The following is a 20,822-nucleotide window of genomic DNA, read 5'->3' as shown; positions in this document are numbered from 1 at the left end:
ACCAGGCGGGATCAGGAAGAAAGTATTGCATACTGTAGCATTCTTTACGTTAGCCGCGTGATGTGAGAGAATATTTCGAAACAATCGAGCAACTTTTGTTGCGTATTCCGATGCGGGCCTCGTCCAGGATACATGTGTGGTGGAGTGGAAGGGCTGCTGCCCCCACAGTGGGAGGAGTCTTTAGCTGTTTGGCGGTTCCTTTTTTGAGAGGGTGGTCCCGCGCCGGGATTCTATGGGTGGTCTTCCCCACGGGCGTAATTAGTTCATGGATCGGGGGGGGGGGGGAGGGGGGATGCGTACGACGACTTGCGGGGTGGGGTGGTGGGTCCGGGGCTACCTGGGGGAGTGTGAGGCATGGTGACCCGGATGAGAGAGGGAGGAGAGGGCAAGGGATGGAGCAGTGGGGTGGGGGACGGGGTGCGGGCCGGCGACGGGCAGCAAGGGCAGCGGGCGACGGGCGACGGGCGACGGGCAGCAAGGGCAGCGGGCAGTCGGCAGTGGGCAGAGCGCTTGGTGAACGAATGAGTTCATTAGGGTACGCAGGTAGCGTAGAGTTTGTCGTCAGAGGACATGAAGGATGGAAGATGCGGGTAGGGGCGCGAGGGGCGGGGGGGGGGGGGGGGAGGAGTGAGCGGAGTATAAGATCATCCGCACGACTACTGGATGTTGGGGGGGGGGAGGGGGACAATCATGGCCGCGATGACGACTTGACTACATCAAGTGGAATGGTGGGGCTAGGTGAGCTCAGCCACGCCTTCGAGCGCCAAAAGGGAGAGTCGCCATCACTCGATAGCCATCGACTGCACACCGCCGTCGCGGTCGGACGGAGAAGCGACGCCAGAGGAGGCCGCCGAGGTTGGCAGGCTGTCGTTTGCGACGTAAGTGACAAAGGGAGACGAGTCGGGGACGACGCCGATGACGCCCGCCGTCAGTGGCGAGGTGAAGATGGGCGCGGAGACCGGTAGGGGATGAGGATGTGTGGAGAGGTCAGCAGAGTTGAGTGCTGTGGCCTTCTTCCGCCGATGAGGTGACGATGATGCTGCTGCCGATGCTGTCTTGGTCTTCCGCCGTCTTCTCTTCGACGACGACGTCTCGAACAAGGACGGGTCCAAACCGTTGTACATTGCCAACGAGTCATTGACTCCCACGTCGCCGGGCCGGTCGGGCATGGTGTGGGTAAACCGAGGGTCAAGGGCAGACATAATATCCCCAGGCAGACGTATCACGTAGCAGGCGTTATACGCGACCGGTCTGTGATGACGGTGGGGGTGAGGTGATGTGGTGTAAGGTTTCGGAGGAGGGAGCCAGACGACGCCATGGAAGGTCTGCCGAAGAAGGGCGCACAACGAGCGTCTGATCGCTGCCGCGATCGCCATCGCGATCGCGATCGTGATCAAAACCCACCATACGTGACACACAAGGACGGGCACGGGCACGGACACGGGCGGCGCCACCTCTCCTACTAGATGTCGTCGCTTAGCCAAAAGACCAAGCAGTGGATTGTGGCCGGAGTGGGCCTGGGTGCGGTCACCGGTGTGGCCATCTTCCTCTGGCGCCAGTCCAAGGTACGTGGCCGTGGGCTGCTCTGCTTTGTGCCACCAGCCGTTCGCCTTGTCGCGCTTTGGCGCCAAGTCGCAGACGACGAGAGACGAGAGGTGGGCGGGGGGAGGATAGAGGAGGGGGGGGGGACGTACAGGGGAAGGTGACTCATGGAGTGCATGCGTTGCCGTGGTTGTGGTTGTGATGGCTCTCGTTGTGATGGCTATGGTGATGGTTGTCGGGGCGGTCGTTGTCGCGGCGGGAGGGAGGGGTTAGCGGAGGCGGCTGCTGCGGGTAGAGACGGACCTAGAGGTGGTGGACTCGTGGGATGAGGCCGACCTGGCCAAGATGAAGATTGCCGAGGATCAGGCGTCGCGAGAGCTGGACTATGAGCACCAGGCGGTGGTGCTGGAGAACATGGCGCTGTTCTACACTCGGCGAGGCAAGCACGAGGACGCGGCGCTTGCGCTCAAGACCCTGCTCAATGTGCAAGAGAAGGTGTATCAGACGTCGGTGTGCAAGGAGCGGGCGGCAACGCTGTTTAAGCTCGGCCTCTCGTACGGGCACTCTGGCCAACCGCTGCTAGCTGTGGCGGCCTTTGAGCGGCTTGTCGAGCTGGAGACTCGCCTTGGTGTGGTCTTCCACCAGGCGTACCAGCCGCTGGCTGCGATTTACATCGAGATGGGCCAGTACGCCAAGGCGCAGGAGTTGTACGAGACGGCGCTCGCGGAGGGCGCTGGTGAGCTCGGCTACGCCGCCCGCAAGTACCTCGACGGTCTCGCGGTGTGCCTCTTGGAGCAGGGCGTCGAGCTGGACCGCGCCCGCGATCTCTTTGAGCAGGCTCGCGACATGGCGGCCGAGCTGCCGGCCGAGCTCGGCGGGCCGGTGGAGTACGCCATGGCTCTCATCCACCTCGCCCGCTTCCACTCCAAGACAGAGGACATGGCGACGGCGGCGACGCTGCTGGACGACGCCGTCAAGACCCTCAAGGGCGCGACCGGGCGCTCGCACCCGGACCTGCCGGGCACGCTCTCGGACCTCGCCCGCATCAAGCTCGCGCTTGGCGACTACGACGGCGCAGAGGCCGCCCTTGTCGAATGCAAGGAGACGCTCGAGCTCGGCGGTCTGGCCAACGTCGACGACATTGCCCGGACTCAGATGTCGATCGACAACGTCCGCCGCGAAAAGGCCAACGCCGTGCGCGCTCCCCTCATCTAATAACACCTGGTACAGTTGCCTCGCCACTCATGTGGGTGGAAAGGCCGGCACCTCTCCGGCAGCAGCGAGCTCGCGCGGGACCATGACGGCCCGCCGCGACTTGGCGCGGTGCCGCCGCCGCTTGGCAGCCATCAGCCGATTCGGCCGCCGCCGCGGAACCGGCGGCGGAGGCGCGTCGCTCGTCGAGGTAAGCACCGCAGGTGGTGGCTGCGCGTCGGAGGACGACGACGGCAAGAGGCCGAGCGCTTGCAACTCGCGCTCGAGTTCGGCCTGCAGGAGTTCGCGCGAGCTGCGGAGTGGATCCATCCGCGACCGCTGCCGCCGCGGCAGTGGGAGCGTCGGCGCACCCAGCGGAGGCGACGGCGGGTCGAGGAGCTGCAGCGACGCCCGTGAGACTTCCTCAAAGTCGACCGACGGGTTGTAACAAAACAGCGAGCCGAGCATGTCGTCGAGCTCGGCGGCAACCTCGACTAGGTCGTCGAGATCGCCTGACGCTGGTGGGACAAGGACCGGAGGCGTGGCGGCCGCCAGTGCCGCCGCAGCCTGGATTGACGTCACCGCTGCCGGCGGCCGCGACCGTGGCGGCGGCCGCGGCGGCGCCGAGCTTGCCGACGCCTCTGTGTCATCCAAAGACTCGAGTGCCTCGGCGGCAACCAGCGAGTCGAGCTCGGACGACATGCGCCGCCGCGGATTGCGGAGCGCCACGAGGTGTCGAACCGGAGGCGCTGTCGGCCGCGCGGGTGGGACCGGCGGCGCAGCTCCAGACGGCGACGGCGACGGCGATGGCGACGGCGGCTGTGATGCGGCGCCAGCACCAGTGCCAGCGCCAGCGCCAACGCCAGTTGCTTGTTCGCGGACTCCCTCGACCGCAACAAGCGCGGTGCGGACGGCGCGGGTGACCGCGGTGGAACGGGCGGAGCACGTTGACCACGCTGCCTCGATGTGCGACGGTGAGGCCTGGTCGTAGGCCACCACAAACGGCTTGACGAGGCGAAGCATGTTGAGGCACGGCTCCTTGATGTTGTACTCGACGCCAGCCTGTGCGCAGAGCTGCTGGATACCGTGGGCAATACGGACGACGTAGACGGTGGCGTCCGAGATGCGGCCGATGTCGCGGGCGCTGATGACCTCTTGCATCTCGGCCATGAGCGACCGGAAGAGCGCGACGTGCGCCGAGAGGGCATCACCCTCGCGTGGATCCAGGCACGAGTCGTGGACTCGCGGCTGGGCCTGCGGCATGCCGACTGGCAGCGGGTCCCAGCAGAGCAAACAGCAGCAGTGGCGCACAAAGTCGGTCTGGCAGTACTGATCGCGGCCATGGGTGACGTACTCTGCATGGGCCAGTGGCACCTTGCAAACAGCACAGACAAAGCAGGCAGCATGCCAGTAAGCGTTGTCCGCCGAGACCACATCGCCATCGACAATGTTCTCCCCGCACGAGCCACAAATGACGCAATAAGCAGCAGCATAGTGTTCCGGACACAATAATTTTCCTTGCAGAAAAAAGACGGCTTGCCCAACAGCGCCACGCCGCAACTATTGCACGCCAAGCAAGCCTTTCGCCACACCTTGCCATGCACCTCGCGTGCCTCTCCTTCATCCATGCCCGAGCCAGCTCTTGCCATTTCTCCACACCCGCACCCGCACACTCCTGCAACTGTTGTTGTCGCCATGGTGGAGGGGGGGGGGGGGGGGGGGGTAGGGGTGGGGAGGGGAGGGGAGGGGAGGGGAGGGGAGGGGAGGAGTGTGTGTGGCGGCAGTCGGCGGCGGCCGGCGGTGTCGGCGGCAGTCGGCGGCAAATGATGGGCAGGACCGACAGGTTTCTTTTTCTGTTACGAGATGAGCGGATGATGGCAGGGAAGAGGTTTGATGGTTTAGTCCTTGCGGCGAGCACGACGCGAGACAGAGCCCGAGGCCTTTGGGAGCGGCTCGGCATCGCTGCCGTCGTCATCGTCGTCGTCGGCCTCATCGTCCGAGTACTCCTCAACGACGTACTCCTGGGTCTCGGAGCCGGCGCAGCAGAGGCAGCAGAGGAGGAGCGGGAGGAGGACGATGCCGAGGGCGACGGCGAGGCCGAGGAGCGGGTTGGCGAGGCCGATGGTGAGAAGGTAGTTCATGGCGTCAGAGGCCTGGTCGGTGAACTTGGGCTTGCGCTTCTCGAGCTCGCGTCGAATGAGCTCGGCGTGGCGGTCATACTTGGGCCGCCAGCCGAGCGAGCGAGCAGTGGCGGCGTCGGCCTCGGAGGTCGAGACGAGGACGTTGTCAAAGGCAATACCCGGCGACATGGTCCAGAGCTCAAAGGCAAGGCCATGAATGGGAGCGAGCTCGGTAAAGGCGTCCGAGACGACGCCGTAGTAGGCCGGGTTCGGGATCTGGCGCGCCTTCCACGGACCCTTGTACGCCGGGTTGGGGATCTGCGGCGGAGTGTACTTGCCTTGGTACTCTGGGTTGGAGATCTGGCGTGGCGCCCAGTGGCCACACCCAACCTCGTCGCAGACCGGGTTGGGGACGAGCGGTGCCACCCACTCGCCGTCCTCCTCCTCGTCCCAGTCGGCAGGCATCTCGGCCTCGGGGTCCGGCACCATCTCGGGCCCGTCGTCGAGCCATCCGTCGGGCTTGACATCGTCGGGATCGGCAATGAACGGCTCGGCGTCGGCCCAGGCCGGACGCTCGGCCTCGGGGTCGTCGATGGTCTCGGCGTCGACCCAGTCGGCGGGCTTGGAGTCGGTTGGGTCGTCGATGACCTCGGGCAGCTGCATGGGCGGGTCAAAGTCGTCGGACGAGAGCAGCGAGCCGGAGCGGACCGACTCACCGTCGATGAGGAGCTCGAATGAGTTGTCGCTGCGGACAACGAGCGTGTACGCGTGCGTGGCCTCGTCGACCCGGACCAGCGGGCGATCGGTCATGTGCTTCTCCTCCCACACCCCGGTCTTCGGGTTCTTGTGCCGGAAGATAAAGTGCACCTTGGACTCGGTGCCACACTTGTCAGGGCCGAACATGATTGAGTACGGCGTCTCGCCGTCGAGCTCGGTCCCGTCAAACTCGTCCGCAACCTCGCCGGCCGAGATGAGCTTGACGTACGCTCCGCCGCACGAGAGACCCTCCTGCAGCTGGACCTCGTACTGAACAACTAGCGCCGGAACTGCAGCCTCGCCCGAGAACTCGACCGGGGCGCCGAACCGCTGAAAGAGGCCGTACCGCTTCGCCAGCTCGGGCATTGTCAGCTGGACGTCGCCGCGCACGCCCTCGAGATGCAGCGCCTCGAGCACCTTGAACTTGCCCTCGTAACCGTCGGTTGCCGAGTGGATCCAGTGATCGTCCCACTCGCCGTCAAACGACTCGTAAATGATCACTGACGACGAGAGCGACGTGATCGGCTTGTACTACACGCGCGCCGACCCCCAAGTCGCCAGCCACAGCCGTGTCCGTGAGAAGCCGCCATGGTTACGGCCATCGTCATCGCCAGCGACGACCACAACCACCAGCACGACCACAACCACCAGCACGACCACGACCACCAGCACGACCACGACCACCAGCACGACCACGACCACCAGCAACGACCACGACCACCAGCAACGACCACGACCACGACCACCGCCACCGCCACCATCACGACCGCCCCAACCATCACACCCCATATAGCCATCCCATATCATCCCAAGTGAATCCCCACCCCCATCATCCCCATCCCCCATCCCCCATCCCCATCCCCATCCCCATCCCCATCCCCATCCCCATCCCCATCCCCATCCCCGTCATGCATCGCATCAAAATCGCGTACGTCATCGATAGGCACCTCCTCGGCCCCGGCGCTCCCGGCACCAGCAGCCTCGTCAAACTCGTCCAACTGGTCATCACCCTCCATGCTACCACCAGAGCTTGCTGCAAGGCCATGTGTAATGGTTGTGGCAAGAAGTGTGCCAAGAATGAGCAGGACAAGCCAGCTGCGTGAGACCTTCATGACGACGGCAAAGAAAAGTGGGGTGCGCTCCCGCTGGTGAAGGAGTGCCACCACCAGCCACAGGCACAGGCGGGTGGCAGTACACCCCGGGAGCATCCGAATTCGATGATGTGATGGTGGGCGTCGTCGTGCCAAGATCACATCCAGTCTATCAGTCGTCGGATCGGAGGAGGAGGAGGAGGAGCTGATCGGGGGAGGGGGGGGGGCAGAGGGAGGGCGGTGTGGGTGACGAGGGAGAGCGAGGGGAGGGGAGAATCAGAGATCTCGAAAACCATCTCACGCGAGGGCTCACCAAACACACACACACTCTCTCTTTCCCAACCTTTATCCCATGGTGGGAGCCATTGCTTGGCCAATGACAAGAGTCTTCACCAGCGGACACACCTCCGGCGCGGCTACGCCGACTAGATCTTGCGCTTCAACTTGATGATGTTCTTGTTCTCGCGGTCGATCGAGGCCTGTGTCGACTCGACGTGGTCGTTCAGGTGGTCGAGCATGAGGTTCTGGTGGTCCACTTCTTGCCCGATGGCATTCGCCAGCTGGATTTGACGCGCCATAATGTCCGAGAGCTGGTCCAGGCCTTGGTCCTGGTTCTCCATGATCTTCTTCTGCAGGTTGATGAGGTCGCGGTTGTCGAGATCGACCGTCTCCTCGGTTTCTCCGGCCACGCCCCACTTGGTCGGCGGCGGCTTGCGCGACGACGACGCACCAGCAAAGAGTGCCGACCGCCCGGCGGCACCAGATGTCGGCGGTGCGCCTCCGACTCCGGCCGACGCCCGCACGCTCTGCAGCTCTTCGATCATCTCGGCCTTACGGATGGTAAGCTGCGAGAGCAGATCCTTGCGGCGCATCGCCTCGCGGCCAGTAATGGACAGGTTGCCCGAGTCGAGCTCGGTGCGGAGGGTGGCAATGCCCTCGGCGAGCCGGTTGATGCGGACCCGCAGGTTGGTGTTGAGCCGCTCAGTGTCCTGGCCCTTTGCGCTCGCTGTCCGCATCTGCCCGAGCAGGCTGGCCATCTCGTCACAGCCTCCAACCAGCGCCCGATACAGCGCAAGCCACGACTCCTTGGCGTTGGCAGTCACCACCGTGTCGGGTGACTTGCTGTCCAGCTCCATCGCCGCCCGAAAGGCAGCGTTCGAGCGGATGCCCACAACCCGCAGCAGGCCCACCAGATACGCCTCCAAGCCTGCTCTCCGCTTGGCCACAAAGCCATCAGACTTGTTGCCGAATCCGAGCTTCTTACCCGGAAACGCAGGCACCGTCATCTTAGCCGCCTTGAGCGCCGAGTTGAGATCCGCCAGCTCCGAGTATCGCCTCAGAAACGTCCATGTCTCGGTCGAGTTGGTCACCTCAATGGCATACCGCTATCCCCCCTCGCCCGTCACCGCCACCGCCACCGCCACCGCCACCGCCGTCGCCGTCCCGTCACCCGTCACCGTTCATGAGCCACATGTCGATCTTCGGTAAGTCGCAATTGCCAACGACGCCGGCTTCCTCTCCCCCTTCCCCTCCCGGTGCAGCCATGGAGAGCCATGCCGCTCTACCCACCCACGTCACCTTAGCTACAGGCACACGACCCACACTCATACAATGTCACGCGCTTACCGTTGGTCCAGAACCCTTTTTCACATCCACAATCTTAATGCTGAGCTCGAGGTCGTCCATCCTTAACACGGCCGCCCCCCTGCCTAGTCAGGCCGCGCGACGGGTGTCTGCACACCCGGCCTGTCCGCCCGCTCGCACCCCGCTTGTCCGCCCGCTCACACCCCTCATTCCGATCACAGCCCGATGGCACAGCCCAACACCTCAATCACACATGTCATTGTCTTCATTGCTCTCCGGATTGCACTTTGCATCATCAGCTCCATCGTGGAGCACCGTGGCCGTACAACGGCGCACCGGGTGAGGCGCGGTAGGCCGGGTAGGGAAAGGCGGTAAAGGCCCACGGGGCGGTAGGTGGCGGGACAGGACTCGGCCAACTTGGCCCCGCATGCGAGAAGGCTGCCGGCATCGGCATAGCCATCGGCATCGGCGCCCACACGGGCGAGTGCATTCCAGGCCCGATCATCCGCGGCGTCGCCTGCCCGGTCACGCCCACAGAATGAACAGGGAGCACACGACCGGGCGCGCACAATCCGCCACCGGCCCACCACCCGCCGCCGCCAAGGCCAAACATCGGGTGCGGCGTTCGGGCTGGCGAGCCTGAGAACGGCGCCGCCGCAGGTATCACCGGCTGGGTCGGAACCTCTACGGAGATGTCCCGCTTCGACTTGCGGCCACTGGCCTTCCCCTTGCCAGCACTCGCACGCGGAGCCTGCTCCCCACCCAGGACTCGATCCACACTCAGCTCGCCCCCGGCCAACATGCGCTCGATGGCGGCGGCGGTCCGGTCGATGGCCTCGATCGGAATGTACTTGCCGGTTAGCCACATGCGGCGCAGGTTGCGAGTCATGAGCTCGTCGGAGCCAACCAGCGGGAGAACCACAAACTCGACGGCGTACTGCGCATCGCGAGCCATGGCCACTACGCTCCGCATGTCCTTGAGCTTGGCGTTGGTGTTGCCCCACGCCAAAGGGCTCACCCCCTCGGCCATCAACGCCTCCATCCGGCTGTGGCTCTCGCGGATGGCGCGCCCGATGGCGCGGAACTGGAACTCGGCATGGGTCTCCGACTTGTTCTCAGCCGTCAGCCCACGCTCCACAGCATTTAGCCCAGCAATGGCGTCGACCACAAGCTTAGCCAGCCGAGCCTTGCGCTTCTGTCCGCCCTTGCCGCCGATGGTAGCCTCGATCTGGTCCTGGAGAACGGCAACATCGAGCGATGCGCTGTTGTGCACGACTACGTCTTCCAGCGCACGCATGACGACCATAGCCTGGCTCCCGGGATCAACTTGGTCCCACGGCTTGGCCACATACACCCCGTTGACGTCATCCAGACACACATCGGTCACCTCGCCCTCGATCTCGTTGACCAGGTACGTCGACTTGCCCGAGTTCTGTGCCCCGACTGTGATATAGACCACACCACGGACACCACCCCCATCTCCGCCACTCTTTGCCCTCCTCTGCCTCGTCTCCTCGTCGCCCATGCCCTTGCTGCCAACACAGACGAGTCTTACAGTCACCCCCCCCCTCCACCAGCCCCGCCCGTCAATCCCTCACTCCACTCGATGGAAACTCGTTTTGCCATTGATGAGGTCAGTGCTGTCGGCGCTGCCCCATCGAACCCCCACCGAATCCCGATCGAAGCCGCCATCAAGCCCTCGTTTCCCGATTCCTACTGGTGGTGTGCTAGTGATGAGGGTGTTGCACAGATCATGCCCTGATGCAAGGTCTGGTGTAAGCCCTGATGCAAGCCCTGGTGTAAGGTCTGGTGCAAGCCCTGATGCAAGCCCTGATGCAAGCCCTGATGCAAGCCCTTTTGCAAGCTCTGGTGCAGGCCTTGGTGCAAACCCTGCTACAAGCCCTGACGCAGAAGGACGGAAGAACTGTTGCAGGCCCTGATGCAAGCCCTGATGCAAGCTCTGATGCAAGCCCTGATGCAAGCCCTGATGCATCGTAGCTTCACCACAGGCCCGAACGTGATTGATTGATGCACCATTGATTGTGAGTGGAGAGAAAAAGTGGACAATTGGGCATACTCCTCTCTCCCTCTCACTCTCTCGCCGTCTCTCCCTCGACGCACGCCATTGGGACCAATGGCGGCGTTCCTGTTTGGTGGCAAGACGACGACGTCATTGCTCCGCCAGTCCAATGCCCGGCAGGGTATTTCCCGTCGTCCACGAACACTGTCCCGCTCTCCCGTGGACAACTCCTTCATCGACATGCTCCCTGATGAGCTGTGTCTGGAACTGCTGAGTACGTCTGGCCCTTCTCCACCCCCCCCCCCCCCCCCCCCCCCCTCCCCCTTGCGCTCGCAAGTCACGCCACGGAACCTCGCTGGAAGCCGACCACCGCACCCCCCTCCCACGGGGAACCACAGCCACTGCACAGTCTCCCCTTCGCCTACCACCCGCATACCGCTGCCACCTACCCCTGTACCAATTCTGAGCTGTCTGCTCTATACTCACCTACTTGCCCATCCCCATGTCCACCGTCAACCTCGGACTGGCGCCACATGGACAGTGTCATCGTTCAATCCCGGTTCACCGGATGGTTCATCAATGGTGAACCATTCATGACGTTGGCCGGTGATCCGCCTCCCGGCTGCCCCCATCCCTCAGGCTACCTCGACGCAACTAGCCTGTGTGCTCTGGCGCAGACATGCAGGGAAATGCGGCGACTGACCAACGACAAGTCACTGTGGAAGGCGCTGTGCAAGGCAGCGTGGCGGCGGTCGTACTGGGGCCCATCGTCGTCGGCTTACGTCACTCTTAACGAGTCTCTGAACAACGACTGGAAGAGCATCTACGCCACCCGAACCGCGGTCGACAAGCGCTGGACCCGCGGCGACTGCCGCCTCGTCACACTCTACGGCCACCACCGCGCCATCGACGCCCTCCAGTTTGACGACGCCAAGATCGTGACCGGCGGTGAGGATGGCTTGCTGGTTGTGTGGGACATCCGCTCCGGCTCCGCCGCGCGCGTCCACAACACCTTTGACGACATGGTCGTTGCCCTCCAGTACGACACCAATGGCATTGCCGTCGTTGGCCTCTGGAACGGCGACATTCGCGTTGTTGACCTCGACTCGGGCGCAAGCCTCGGCTCGCTCTCTGGCCACACCGCTGGCGTCCGCGCCCTCCACGTTGTCGGCAACACCCTGGTCTCGGGCGCCTTTGATGGCGAACTGCGCCTCTGGGACAAGTCGTCGGGCGCCTGCCGTGTCGCCGTCCAGGCCCATGCGGTCGGCATCACCGCCCTCGCTGTCGAGCCAGCCCTCGGGGTGCTCGCCACCTCGTCGCTCGACGGCTCGGTTCGCCTCTGGTCGGGTCTCGCCTCTGTCAACCCCATCCCCACACCTACAGGCACCCTCGTCTGCTCTTGCACCCGACCGGCCTCGCCCATCTGGGCCGTCGCCCTTTCCACAGACTACATCGTCGCCGGCTGCGACGCCGGCGCTCTCCACGTCTGGTCGCCGGCCACCCTCGCGCCGCTCGGCACTCCGCTCACCGGCCACGCCTCGCGTGTCTCATGCATTGCTCTCGACGGCTCCCGCCTTGTCTCTGGCTCTGACGATGGCTCGGTCCTTGTCTGGAACCTCGAGACCATGACGCTCGTCACCTCGCTCACCATGGGTGCCGCCCACCCAGTCGCCTCGGTCCGCTTCGACGACACAAAGATCGTCTCGGCCGGCGGTGAGGATGACCCCGCCATCCGTATCTGGGACTTTGCCTACGGCCTCGACGCCGTCGATGCTCGCTCGACTATCATGGCCATGCCCTCGGCCTCAGCCTCGCTCCAGGCCCCGCTCACCGCCCTTCGCAACCGCCACAAGGTCGCCCTCGCCCACATCGCTGCCGCTCAGTCGACCGGCGAGCTCCCGCGTGACATGGAGTACTCGGATACCGACGAGTACGACGAGCCTGACGTCGACCTTGACCCCGACAACTCCATGCTCTTGCAGGACATGTACGAGTACGACGACCACGACTCGGACGACGACTCGGACGACAACGACGCCGCCATGATGGCCATCATCGATGGCCGCTTTTGACTTTTCTTCATAGTAACACAATGCTTGTACATTTGAAGCAACTACACTCATCGGTTTCGCCGCCCCGAGTTTCGCAGCCCGAGCTTGGCCTGCAGCGCGTCGCGAGCCGCCTTGCGCTCATCAATGCCCGCGAACAGAGCGTCGTACTCGGGCCGGGTCCGCCGCGGCTGCGACGCCGTGGCCTCCGGTGGCGGCGACGACACCCGCCGCATCGCTGCCAGTGCAGGCGAAGGCGCAAACGTCGGCGCCCGTGCCGTTGGCGTCGAAAGACGCGGGTCTAAATGCGAGCGCACCGATGGCGGCTGTGGCGACGGCGACGCCGCCCGCCTCGACGCCACCGACGACGACATGCTCGTGTTGGACGACGGCGACCCACTACCCGGCCCAGACAGCCGCGCCACAGAGTGGCCGTACTGTCGCACATGGTCGGCGTTCAGCAGCCGAGAAACAAAGCCCTTGATCCGAGCCTCCAGCGACACAATGTGTGCGTTCTTTGCTTCGAGCTCTTTCTGCGCATCCCCAAACCGGATGCCAGCTTCCTCCAGCGCCAGAGAGGTCTTGGCCAGCTGTTCCACCACCGTATCGCGCTCCTGCTGCGCCTGCTCCAGACTTGCTTCAAGCTGGACCATCCGCGCCGCCTGCGATTGGACCTGCCGTCGTAGTGCTCTTGGCGCTGAGCTCCCCTGCAGACGGACCTCCTCAACCTCGGTCTCAAGCGCCCGCGCCTTCCTGACAAGCTCGTCACGCTCGCGCGTGAGTTCAGTGCACCCGCGGCGCCACCGCTCGAGCTGCGATGCCAGATCATCGCGCTCCATCTCCGCCTGGCTCCGACGTCCGTGGCTCGCGCTTCGGCGCGCTGCCGCTACCGCCTGTTCCAACTCGTCGCGCTCGGTCTCAAGTGCTGCTACCCGCGCATGCGCGGCCTCCAGCTCGGGCGCCTTGGACACCAACTGTCGCCTCAAGCTCTCAACCTGGGCCTCGGACATTGTCAGCTGCTCACGTAGCTCACGGACTTGGACTGTCAAACCCTCGCATGCCTCGGTCACTTCAGTCCGCTGCGCCTGAAGCTCCTTGACGCGCTCCTGCAGCGCCGGGTCCACTGCACGAGGCTGTGCTGCCCGCTGCCGCACGCGCTCCAGCTCAAACTGCGCATCGTCGCGCTCAGCACGCACGGCTCGCAGCTCGGCGCGCATGCCCTCATTGGCATCGGCTAGCTCGTCGCGCTCATCCTCAAGCGCTCGCAGCTCCTGCGCCACAAGGCCAGATCGGTTCGGCGAGCGGGACGCCGCGTCGCGGCGCATCCGTTCCAGCTCAAACGCCGCGTCATCGCGCTCGGCTCGCACGCTTCGCAGCTCGGCCCGCATACTCTCGTTGGCATCAACGAGCTCGTCGCGTTCGGCCTGCATGCTGCGAAGCTCCTGCGCAAGCCGCCCACCGCGGTCCGGCGATCGCGACAGTGCGTCGCGGCGCATCCGTTCCAGCTCAAACGCCGCGTCATCGCGCTCAGCGCGCACGCTCCGAAGCTCGGCCCGCATGCTCTCGACGGCCGCAACAAGCTCGTCGCGCTCGGACTCGAGTGCCCGCAAGCTCCGTTGCGAGCGGTCCGGTGACTGGACTGCCGCGTCGCGCCTGATCCGCTCCAGCTCAAAGTTGGCATCGTCGCGCTCAGCGCGCACGCTCCGAAGCTCGGCCCGCATGCTCTCGACGGCCGCAACAAGCTCGTCGCGCTCGGACTCGAGTGCCCGCAAGCTCCGTTGCGAGCGGTCTGGCGACTGGACTGCCGCGTCGCGCTTGACACGCTCCAGCTCAAAGTTGGCGTCGTCACGCTCGGCGCGCACGCTCCGAAGCTCGGCGCGCATGCTCTCGACGGCCGCAACAAGCTCGTCGCGCTCGGACTCGAGTGCCCGCAAGCTCCGCTGCGAGCGGTCTGGCGACTGGACTGCCGCGTCGCGCTTGACACGCTCCAGCTCAAACTCGGCATCATCACACTTTGCCCGCACGCTCCGCAGTTCGGCGCGGAGACTTTCGCAATCAGCCACAACCCGGTCGCGCTCGGCCTCGACTGCGTGGAGCCGCGCCTCAATGGCGCGCTGTCGGTCCGGTGACATGCTCGCTGGAGCTGAGCTAACCCGATCAAGCGCGGCTTGCAGGTCGTCACGCTCGGCGCGCAACTGGCGCAGCTCAGCGCGAATGTCCTCATACGCCGCCGAGAGCCGCGAGTTGTCAGCCTCGAGCAGCTGGAGCTTGGTGTGCGAGGGCCCGGAAGCAGCTGTCGCCGCCTCCAGCTCAGACTCCAGCCGTGCTGCCGCCGACACTGCATCGTCGCGTTCGCCACGTAGCTGTCGAATGCTGGCCAGCGCTACTTCGTGGGCAGCGGCCAGCTGGTCGCGGTCGGCCCGGACAGCCCGGACCTCGGTCGCCGCCGACTCTTGGGCGCCCGCGGCCGAAAGAGCCTCGGCCCGAGCACGCTCGGCGTCGGCCTTGACGCTTCGGAGCTCGTCATCCTGCTCTAACCGCGCCTGCTCCAGCAACTTGACTCGCGCTGCAAGCTGATCCCGGTCTTGCTGGGCAACCGCCAGCTCGCGCTCGACACCAGGTAGCTTCTCGTGAGCCAACGACGACTCGGACTTCCACGCCTGAAGCGTCGCCTGGTGTGCGGTGTGCTCGCGCTCAGCGCGCTGGGCCACCTCATTCACATGTGCCTCGCTTCGCTTGACCTTGAGCGCCAGTGCCTGGATCAACACATTCCGCTCTGAGAGTGCAGACTTGAGCTGCACACCCTCTGCCTCCATTTGCTGAACCTGTTCGGCCTTGGCCTGCAGTGCGGCAACCTGTGCGCGAAGCTCCGCGGTCACCTGCTGCTCTGCTGCAAGGCTGGCATGGAGCGTGCGGCTTCGCTCCTGCTCCGCAAGCAGCGCCGACTTGGACGGCGCTGCCCACTTTGTTTCGGCTTCGGCCTGGCGCGCAGCCTCCGTCTCGGCCTTAGCGAGAGTCACAGCCGTGTGGGCATCGGCAAGGGCGGCCTCTGCCCGGCGAGCGGCATCAGCATGGGCTTCGGCATCGGCGCGGGCGTCGGCAAGGGCGGCCTCTGCCTGGCGAGCGGCATCAGCATGGGCTTCGGCTTCGGCGCGGGCGTCGGCAAGGGCGGCCTCTGCCTGGCGAGCGGCATCAGCATGGGCTTCGGCATCGGCGCGGGCGTCGGCAAGGGCGGCCTCTGCCCGGCGAGCGGCATCAGCATGGGCTTCGGCTTCGGCGCGGGCGTCCGCGAGCGAGGTAACTTCCTCTTGGTGGACCGAGATCTCCTCTCGGCGGACAGATTCCGCCTCGACGTCGTCCTGTCTGCGTGCATCTAGCTGTGCACGAGCAGCGTTCAGCTCGGCCTCAAGTCGATCACGCTCGGCGGCTAGTGCGTTCTTCTCGTGCTCAACACTCTCAACCTGGGCTCGGAACGCGGCATGGGCAGCCTTCATCGGCGACGGCAGAGTCTCGCCCGAGGTCGAGTGCCGCGACGCCGCCAGCCGCTCCTCCAGCTCGGCGTTGGCACGGCGAATGTCATCGCGCTCAAACACGAGCTGCGCATTAAGCTCGTTGAGCTTGGTCACGCTCTCAGAGAGGACATCGACTTGTGCGAGGAGCGCAGGCATAGACTTTCGGTCGGCGAGTATGCGGCCGAGCCCAGGTGTGACGGCGCGCCACCAGCAACAGACCCAATAGGCGCCTGCAGCGCCATCTCAGGCGCGACATCGCGCCACACGCTCGCCACAGGCTCGTCCCCAAACTGCGTTCGCAGCGCAGCCCGGAGACGCATGAGAACCTGCTCATACTCGAGCGCAAGAACTTGCGCGGCCGCACCTTCCTGCTGCCGCTCCGGCGACGCGCCTCGGTCGACAGACTCAACGTCTGAGAGCGGGTCGTCGGCCTCAATGCCAAGTTTGGACTCGAGGGCGCGAATACGCGCCCGAAGCGCGGCGTTGCGCTTAGCAAGCACAGTCTCGCGCCGGATCGCCGACGCCAGCCCTGTATGCTGGTTAATGCGCTTGTTCAGCCGCCGGATCTGCGCGTTCAGCCGCTTCGTCTCCTGGCGAAATCGCTCGCGCTCCTCGTCCATGGCGGCGCTGGCGTTTGCAGCCGCCGCCTCGAGCTGCTCCGCACGCTTGAGCCGATGCAGCGACTCGACAGTGAGAACCTCGGTCGGATGATCGACACCAACCTCGCTCATTCCACCGTATGCCGACGAGACCGACGCCATGTCGACCACGCCCGCCACCGCTGCCGCCGCCGACTCGGAGTTGATCGGAGAGAGCTCCCAGTGCGGCGGCGACTGATGCCGCTTGCGTGCCACAACCGAGCCCGACGACTGCACAGATGCCATCGAGTCTATCCGGCCGCCTCCACTCCGCTGAGCCTCGAGCATCCGTGGCCCGAGCGACGCCGCCCGGGTCGACGGGTGTCGAGTCGGCGTCATGTCCTGGTCCACGTTTCGGCTCGCAGCCGGTCGTCTCTCCCGCGGTGCCCCCTGTTCCGATCCCGCCGGCCCAGACACTACTCTCCGACTCTCTGCCCTTTGTGAGCTCCTGGGTGCGCCTAAACGAGCACGAGGAAGCGAGATCTCCCCGCCGTCGCCGTCGACTCCGCTGGTAACCAGCACGTCTACCTCGACACCAGCCTCATCCCCGCCCCCAAGCCCACCAGCGTCCGCCGAACAGGAGAACAGCTTGTGCGAAAGCCACTCTCTGCACCGCTCTCCTGTCCTGCCCCCTCCCACCTGGCTTGACTCTGGTGGTGGCTCGGAGGGTGCGGACGTTGGGGTTGTTCGTCGGCCGGCTGGGCGCCACCGGTGTTGTGGCGGCCACTGGCATGGCTACCGGCATGGCCACCAGTCCAGGTCTCACCCCATCCGTCAGACCACCCTTGTGGAGAGCCACGGGCAAAGGCGTCTGGTGAGCCTACAGAGTATGAGCTGTATGAGTACGTGTCACTGGCCCCTGCTCTCATGCTGGCCATGGCGCTGTCGCCAAAGGGGGAGAGAGAGAGAGAGAGAGAGAGGAGAGAGAGTCAGGTGGTGTCCCCGCCAAAACCTCAGCCTGTCCCCCCCCCCCCCCCCCCCCCCCCCCACCTGCTACCACCGATGACCACCATCGCACCCATTGGGCTCATGATGGGAGTCTTGGAATCGTCCATTCGCCGCTCTTGTGCTACCATCTCGTCACCGGGGTTGATGTGGGAGACGGCTGATGGTCTGGCCCTGTAGCCGGCTGCGATCGGGATTACACTATCATCATCGTGGGCGATGTGAGTTCTGCTCTCACTTTTGACTCTATTGATACTCTTAGTGATAGCCCCCCCCCCCCTCCCCCACCTCCCTCATTGTTTGTACCATGGTTGTGCTGCCCGATGCCCGTATGGCCATCGTGGACGATGGCGCGCCTGACGACAACTCACGCAGCCCCCTGCGCCGACGGCCTGGCGCCAGCTGCGCACAAGGCCCACACCTGACTCGCTGTCAGTATGTGGCGACACCCTCTTGTAGCATTTGCTTTTGTCTTGCTTGTTGTGGGGCGGTGTGAGGGTGGTAGTGCAGGAGTGGTCGTGAGACTGGCCTACGTAGGCGGCGTGCTGGCGGAGGGTGAGTCGCCCAACTTTGGCCGTACCATGACTCTTCTGCCGCTGCCGGACGGCTCGCTGCCGACAGTCGAGATCAGATCGATGGCATGTGAGTCATGGAACGCCTTTCTCCGCTTGTTTGATGGCTTCGATGATGAAGATGCTCTGCCTGCAAACGTTGTTCTTGTTGGCGAGGTCTGCAACGCTGCCGGCGACGTGGTGCTCTGGTCTGGGGACGGGCACAAGATCGTCCACGACACGGTGATGGTTGATAATGGCGATGTGGTGTATATGGGCCTCGGCAGCGACCAGTGGGTCTGGCCCGCCACTGAATCGGTGTTTGATGTTTCGCTGCACACCCCGCGCTGGATCAAGGCGCATGTGCCAGACTTTGCACCGCTCCCGCTCCCGCTGCAGATGACGCCGCTGGCGGCTCGGCCTCGGCTGTTTCACGTGGCCAAGCTTCTCTCAGTTCAGGAGACATGGTATCTGCGGATGCTGGGCAGGCGGGCCGGGCTCGCTGCGTCTGGCGTGCTAGATGGCGTCGATACCGATCGGCGCTCGTCGCGGACAGCGTCACTGGCGAGCGCAGAGCTCGGCGGCGACACGTTCCTGCTCGCACTACGTGCACGGGCGCAGTCGCTTCTGCGCCTGGACGACTCGGTAGGCTTTGCATCGGTCGAGGCGCTGCAGGTGGTGCGGTACGAGGCCGGGCAGAAGTTTGGCCTCCACTACGACGCGCTGGTCGACGACGGGGCCATCAACATGACCCGGCCGTCGCCGAGCCGGACTCATCAGCGCTTCGCCACTATCTTTGCAGTCCTCGGCACTGATGACGAGGCTGACGCCAGCGGGCGGCCGCCGCACCGCGACACACCTCCGGCGGATCCGGGCGCGCCGGGATCGCCCACCATCTTTCCGCTCGCCAAGTCGTCATCCGAGCTTGCGGCGTGCTTTCCCGAATGTGCCCCAATAGGCGACATACCATACCTGCCGTTTGGCGAGCAGGCGTCTGGGCGTGATCCCTGTCAGGTCCGCGACTCGGGCGTAGGTATCGAGCTCGCCCAGGGCGATGCCGTCGTCTTTTACTCGCATCTCGCACACGGGCAAGCCGGGGCGTTCCTCGACAAGTGGTCGCTCCACGGCGGCTGCGAGGTTCCGGCCACTGCGCCCACCAAGTGGGGACTCAACATTTGGTTCTCTTCGCACGTCCTTGTCAACGATGACGGCGACACCATGTACACTCCCGGCCGATCGCCAGCCGAGATGGCGGCGCTCCTCGACGAGCACGACGACGAGTATGACGAGTATGACGAGTATGACGACAAAGGCGGCGAAAGTGACGATGAGCTTCACGATGAGCTGTAAAACGTAACTCGCTGTCACAGCAAGCTATCATTTGCCTCGCTTCCGCCTCTCCTCGGATTGGAAACTCGTCCACCGGAATGGGCGCAGCCCGAGATCGAGCGCCAGCAGCAGCCACCGCTCTCGCGAGCTGAGGTGGACGTTGGCGAGGGCAAATGGCGGCTGATGACTTATGCCTAGCCCATCTCCCTGCCGAGCTCGTTGTTGCTGTCCTTGGCTTTCTCTCGACCCCAGAAGACGTCATGGCAGTGACGGGTGCGTCGCGGACGCTGCGGGCGTTTTGGAAGTGGAAGCGGTTTGGCGACGGATGGTGCTGGTATTGCTGCCCGATGTGGACGATGACGAAGGCGACGCGGGTGATGACAAAGCCGAGGCAGGCGATGAAGCGGGCGATGGATGGGAAGGGTCTGCTATGATCTCGATGGGTGTGCGGGTGCTGGGAGTCGCTCCGAGGACGACGATGGCCGGGCTCAAGGGCGACGGCGAGGCGGGCGAGGTGCCGGGCAGCTGGCGAGAGATCTTCCTTGAGCTATTTGTGCGGCGGCGATGGGCGCGCGGGCAGCTTGTGCAGCCATGGAACTGGGACTTGTTGTTGCCGGGCTCTCGACATGCTTCTGTCTCGCTCAAGCATGAAGCGATGGCGCAGGCGTACAGATTTGTCGGGGACATGGCCAAGCGGGTCGAGGTCGAAGGACACGCAAAAGGGCTATCGATTCGTGACCAGGCCCTCTGGCTCCGGCTGTTCAAGTGGATGGATGTGGTGGGTGTTGCGGTCTACCGCGATCTCCTGGACGAGCAGCCCGGGTGGGCAGAGATCCGTGTGGCACTGCCTGCCGCGCCGCAGCTGCCTGGCACCCGGACCGGGTTTGGTCAGCGCTTCGACGATGTTGCCGACGCCATGCGCCCATCGCAGTGGGTCGAAGTTGTTGTTCGCCGAACAGTGTTAGGCCGGCGCGGCCGGCTGCGGTTTAACATGTGTCTCGTCAGCTCGTCGGCGCTCGGCGGTCCGGGACGCAGCGACGGCATGGTCGAGAACACAGGCGCGGTGACAGAGGGCGTGATGGCGGCGCTTGGCCTCGATGCCGGCGAGCACACACTTGGCGTCCTACTCATCTGCGAGTATCTGGTGACTGCCGCGGCGAGCTTGGTGTTTTCCAAGCTCCATAGTGATGTCGACGGGTTCGAGGGCGCGCCGCCGCCACCATCGCAAGCGCTGCGATCGGCCACCGACGGCGGACTCTCGATTGTTCGCGACGCCGCCGACACAATTGTGGCGCACGCCGCGTCCGAAACTGGAGCAGTGCTGCGGCAGCCGTCATGGATGTCGCTACTGTCGGAGTGAGCGCCACTACCTGCCTGCGGTGATTGCCGTGGGCTGTACTGTCGGTGGTTGCCGGCGGCCAGAGCAGAGATATAACACATCCATGCCCGCCACATCCTCCCCAAACCACAGTTGCGCCGATCCCCCCCCCCCCAG

At 64.7% G+C, this 20,822-nt stretch overlaps 9 protein-coding genes across 9 annotated transcripts; 4 read left to right on the top strand and 5 right to left on the bottom strand.

Moving 5' to 3' along the window:
- Positions 1–1,421: 1,421 nt before the first annotated feature.
- On the top strand, positions 1,422–2,777 carry AMSG_06904 (uncharacterized protein). The gene is made up of 2 exons (XM_013901501.1): positions 1,422–1,565; positions 1,816–2,777. Exons 1-2 carry the CDS (start codon positions 1,467–1,469, stop codon positions 2,755–2,757), a joined length of 1,041 nt encoding a protein of 346 aa, XP_013756955.1. The 5' UTR covers positions 1,422–1,466; the 3' UTR covers positions 2,758–2,777.
- On the bottom strand, positions 2,641–4,430 carry AMSG_06903 (uncharacterized protein; the record flags this gene model as incomplete). The annotated part of the gene is made up of 2 exons (XM_013901500.1): positions 2,641–4,185; positions 4,407–4,430. 2 exons carry the CDS (start codon positions 4,428–4,430, stop codon positions 2,785–2,787), a joined length of 1,425 nt encoding a protein of 474 aa, XP_013756954.1. The 3' UTR covers positions 2,641–2,784.
- A 201-nt stretch (positions 4,431–4,631) lies between these two features.
- Positions 4,632–6,625, bottom strand: AMSG_06902 (calreticulin; the record flags this gene model as incomplete). Its single annotated transcript, XM_013901499.1, has 2 exons — positions 4,632–6,140; positions 6,542–6,625. 2 exons carry the CDS (start codon positions 6,623–6,625, stop codon positions 4,632–4,634), a joined length of 1,593 nt encoding a protein of 530 aa, XP_013756953.1.
- A 403-nt stretch (positions 6,626–7,028) lies between these two features.
- AMSG_06901 (SNARE complex subunit) lies at positions 7,029–8,427 on the bottom strand. Its single transcript, XM_013901498.1, has 2 exons — positions 8,327–8,427; positions 7,029–8,085 (listed from the first exon to the last, which is right to left on the bottom strand). Exons 1-2 carry the CDS (start codon positions 8,384–8,386, stop codon positions 7,126–7,128), a joined length of 1,020 nt encoding a protein of 339 aa, XP_013756952.1. The 5' UTR covers positions 8,387–8,427; the 3' UTR covers positions 7,029–7,125.
- Positions 8,428–8,534: 107 nt separating this feature from the next.
- AMSG_06900 (uncharacterized protein) lies at positions 8,535–9,910 on the bottom strand (the record flags this gene model as incomplete). The annotated part of the gene is made up of 2 exons (XM_013901497.1): positions 8,535–9,716; positions 9,899–9,910. The coding sequence occupies 2 exons, from the start codon at positions 9,908–9,910 to the stop codon at positions 8,580–8,582; spliced, it is 1,149 nt and encodes a 382-aa protein (XP_013756951.1). The 3' UTR covers positions 8,535–8,579.
- A 1,083-nt stretch (positions 9,911–10,993) lies between these two features.
- On the top strand, positions 10,994–12,376 carry AMSG_06899 (uncharacterized protein; the record flags this gene model as incomplete). The annotated part of the gene is made up of 1 exon (XM_013901496.1): positions 10,994–12,376. The coding sequence occupies one exon, from the start codon at positions 10,994–10,996 to the stop codon at positions 12,374–12,376; it is 1,383 nt and encodes a 460-aa protein (XP_013756950.1).
- AMSG_06898 (uncharacterized protein) lies at positions 12,366–16,841 on the bottom strand (the record flags this gene model as incomplete). Its single annotated transcript, XM_013901495.1, has 2 exons — positions 12,366–15,998; positions 16,025–16,841. 2 exons carry the CDS (start codon positions 16,839–16,841, stop codon positions 12,424–12,426), a joined length of 4,392 nt encoding a protein of 1,463 aa, XP_013756949.1. The 3' UTR covers positions 12,366–12,423.
- Positions 16,842–17,531: 690 nt separating this feature from the next.
- Positions 17,532–19,348, top strand: AMSG_06897 (prolyl 4-hydroxylase alpha-1 subunit; the record flags this gene model as incomplete). The annotated part of the gene is made up of 2 exons (XM_013901494.1): positions 17,532–17,551; positions 17,953–19,348. 2 exons carry the CDS (start codon positions 17,532–17,534, stop codon positions 19,346–19,348), a joined length of 1,416 nt encoding a protein of 471 aa, XP_013756948.1.
- Positions 19,349–19,470: 122 nt separating this feature from the next.
- On the top strand, positions 19,471–20,778 carry AMSG_06896 (uncharacterized protein). The gene has a single exon (XM_013901493.1). The coding sequence runs from the start codon at positions 19,518–19,520 to the stop codon at positions 20,685–20,687; it is 1,170 nt and encodes a 389-aa protein (XP_013756947.1). The 5' UTR covers positions 19,471–19,517; the 3' UTR covers positions 20,688–20,778.
- Positions 20,779–20,822: the final 44 nt, after the last annotated feature.

Source organism: Thecamonas trahens (assembly GCF_000142905.1).
Source record: "Thecamonas trahens ATCC 50062 unplaced genomic scaffold supercont1.29, whole genome shotgun sequence".
In the NCBI taxonomy this organism is placed as follows: domain Eukaryota; order Apusomonadida; family Apusomonadidae; genus Thecamonas; species Thecamonas trahens.
This window is presented reverse-complemented; position numbering and strand designations above follow the sequence as displayed.